At 33.7% G+C, this 2,237-nt stretch overlaps 1 protein-coding gene across 1 annotated transcript; it reads right to left on the bottom strand.

Annotated features, from left to right (window-relative positions):
- On the bottom strand, positions 1-906 carry LOC100761468 (olfactory receptor 4P4). Its single transcript, XM_027421124.2, has one exon. The coding sequence runs from the start codon at positions 904-906 to the stop codon at positions 1-3; it is 906 nt and encodes a 301-aa protein (XP_027276925.1).
- Positions 907-2,237: the final 1,331 nt, after the last annotated feature.

The raw sequence follows: 2,237 nt of genomic DNA, 5'->3' as shown, positions 1-2,237 counted from the left end.
TTAACACCAAACTTTTCTCATTGCATTTTTCATCTCTGCATTTCTCAGTGTGTAAATTAAGGGGTTGAACATAGGAGCAATGATGGTATAAAACAGTGCAAATATTTTATCTTCAGGGAAAGTGGTAGGAGGTCTAAGATAGGAGAAGATTGCAGGTCCAAAGAATAAAACTATCACAGTGACATGAGACCCACATGTAGTCAGGGCCTTTCGTCTTCCTTCTGCTGAATGAGTTCTTAAAGTGAGTAAAATAATGATATAAGAAACAAATAAAACCACAAAGGTCACTAAAGTGACTATACCTGAATTGGCTAGAATAAGGACACCAGTGATGTAGGTGTCAGTACAAGCAACTTTGAGTAGAGGAAAAATATCACAAAAGTAGTGGTCAATTTTATTGGGGCCACAAAAGGGCAACAAGATTGCAATAGAAAACTGAGGAAATGAGTGAGCTGCTCCACCAGCCCATGCTGCTAACATTAGAAGATGGCATTTTGTCCTGTTCATTACGACCATGTAGTGGAGAGGCCTGCAGATGGCCACGTAGCGGTCAAAGGCCATGACTGTTAGGATTAAGACTTCAATCATTCCAAAGAAGTGCACAGCAAAGACCTGCAGCATGCAGTTCTCATAAGAGATGGTCTTTCTAACTACTAGAAGGTCACCAATGAATTTGGGGGTCACACAGGAGGTAAAACATATATCCATAAAAGATAGGTGGCTGAGGAAATAGTACATTGGCTGATGAAAAAGAGGGCTGCATCGAATTGATACAAGGATCACAAAGTTTCCCAGCAAAAGAGACAAGTAACAAACTAAGAAAAGAACAAAGCAAAATATCTGTATGTCATGGTCATAAGAAAGTCCAAGCAGAATGAATTCAGAGACATTCCTCTGGTTCTCCATGTATTTCAATGTTTCAATTCCATACTTGATAAGCAGAAAAATTAAACATCTACAAATGAAATAAACAAAACCTCCATAAAATTGAGCAAGGTAACAATTATGTAATTATGTAATTTTAATCATTTCTGCAGTACAGTTAGAAAGGTTGTAGTTGCTGTGTCTCTTATGTACAAGCCCACACTGTCATGATTGTGCAATGTAAAAGCTATATTCTTCCAACATTTTCAAACATGAAAACGAATTTCCAATAATTCAAAAGTTACTCTGCACACAAACAATAGATATAATTACTATCCAAAATGTTTAATAACAGTTTAAATCTAGGTAAAGCAAAAATATTTTTCATATTGTTAATAATTGTGTCTTGTCTGTTCATTTAATTTTTCTTCATTTGGTTGATTTGGAGGAATTTCCCAAATTATATATTTACAAATAAATATGTTTACTTAAAATTCACCAACACAACAATTTAACAGGTGGGAAAAATTATCTCCATTCTCATGTGAGCCCATGTTATGAAGGGACAGTAAAAAAAAATTTGTGAAAAATATCTGGAAACAAAGAACTATTAAAAATAATGTGTCAAAATATGGAATAAAAGTTGTAAAGATTATTACATTCACTCATTGTCATATTCAAATTTTACATGATAAAAATTATTTTACCAAAATTCAGGTGTAAATTGTTATGGCAAAAATAAAGTTCATAAAATGTCAAAATAAAATCAGGAAACATTCAATGCTTGTGTCACTCTCACTACTTGAGATCATAAATAGTAAGTTGGTATGGATACTAAAAATTCATTTCCAAACAATAAGAGGTCAATTCTAGTCAAGGTTTTCATTCAAATATATTTTCATTGAGGAGGAAAAAGCAAACATTGTGCTCTTACCCTGATATCTTTTTTTCTTTCTTGTAAACTACATAAACTGTACTTGTTTTGTTGGTTCTGTTTAAATACAGAAACAACCAGGACTCACAGAGTTTAGAAAATTAACAGTGTCCAAACAAGAGTTTAATAAGTTATTGTTTTAGTGGCCAAGTTTGTCCTTGTTTAATGAAACTAAAGCTGACCTTTTTTTGGAGATGGCCCTCTGCTTGCTTATGGAGAAATGGCTTATGTATAATAACTTAAAGGCAATTTAATGAGACACATTACATGAATATCACTCAGGATATCCAAATCCCTGGTTTTTCAGGGATGCAAATTGGTCAAAAGCATCTAAGTAAAATTCACAGACTCAGATTAATGACAGAGAATTTGGTACTCACTCTTTCTAGACATCTATCAGTGCTTTTGAGCCAAGCCATATTGGGAATGAATCTTGAGC

Source organism: Cricetulus griseus, chromosome 6, assembly GCF_003668045.3.
Source record: "Cricetulus griseus strain 17A/GY chromosome 6, alternate assembly CriGri-PICRH-1.0, whole genome shotgun sequence".
Lineage (NCBI taxonomy): Eukaryota > Metazoa > Chordata > Mammalia > Rodentia > Cricetidae > Cricetulus > Cricetulus griseus.
This window is presented reverse-complemented; position numbering and strand designations above follow the sequence as displayed.

Bases quoted from the DNA above. Each gene is read 5' to 3' on its own strand.
- LOC100761468 (XM_027421124.2), bottom strand. From the start codon at position 906: ATGGAGAACCAGAGGAATGTCTCTGAATTCATTCTGCTTGGACTTTCT.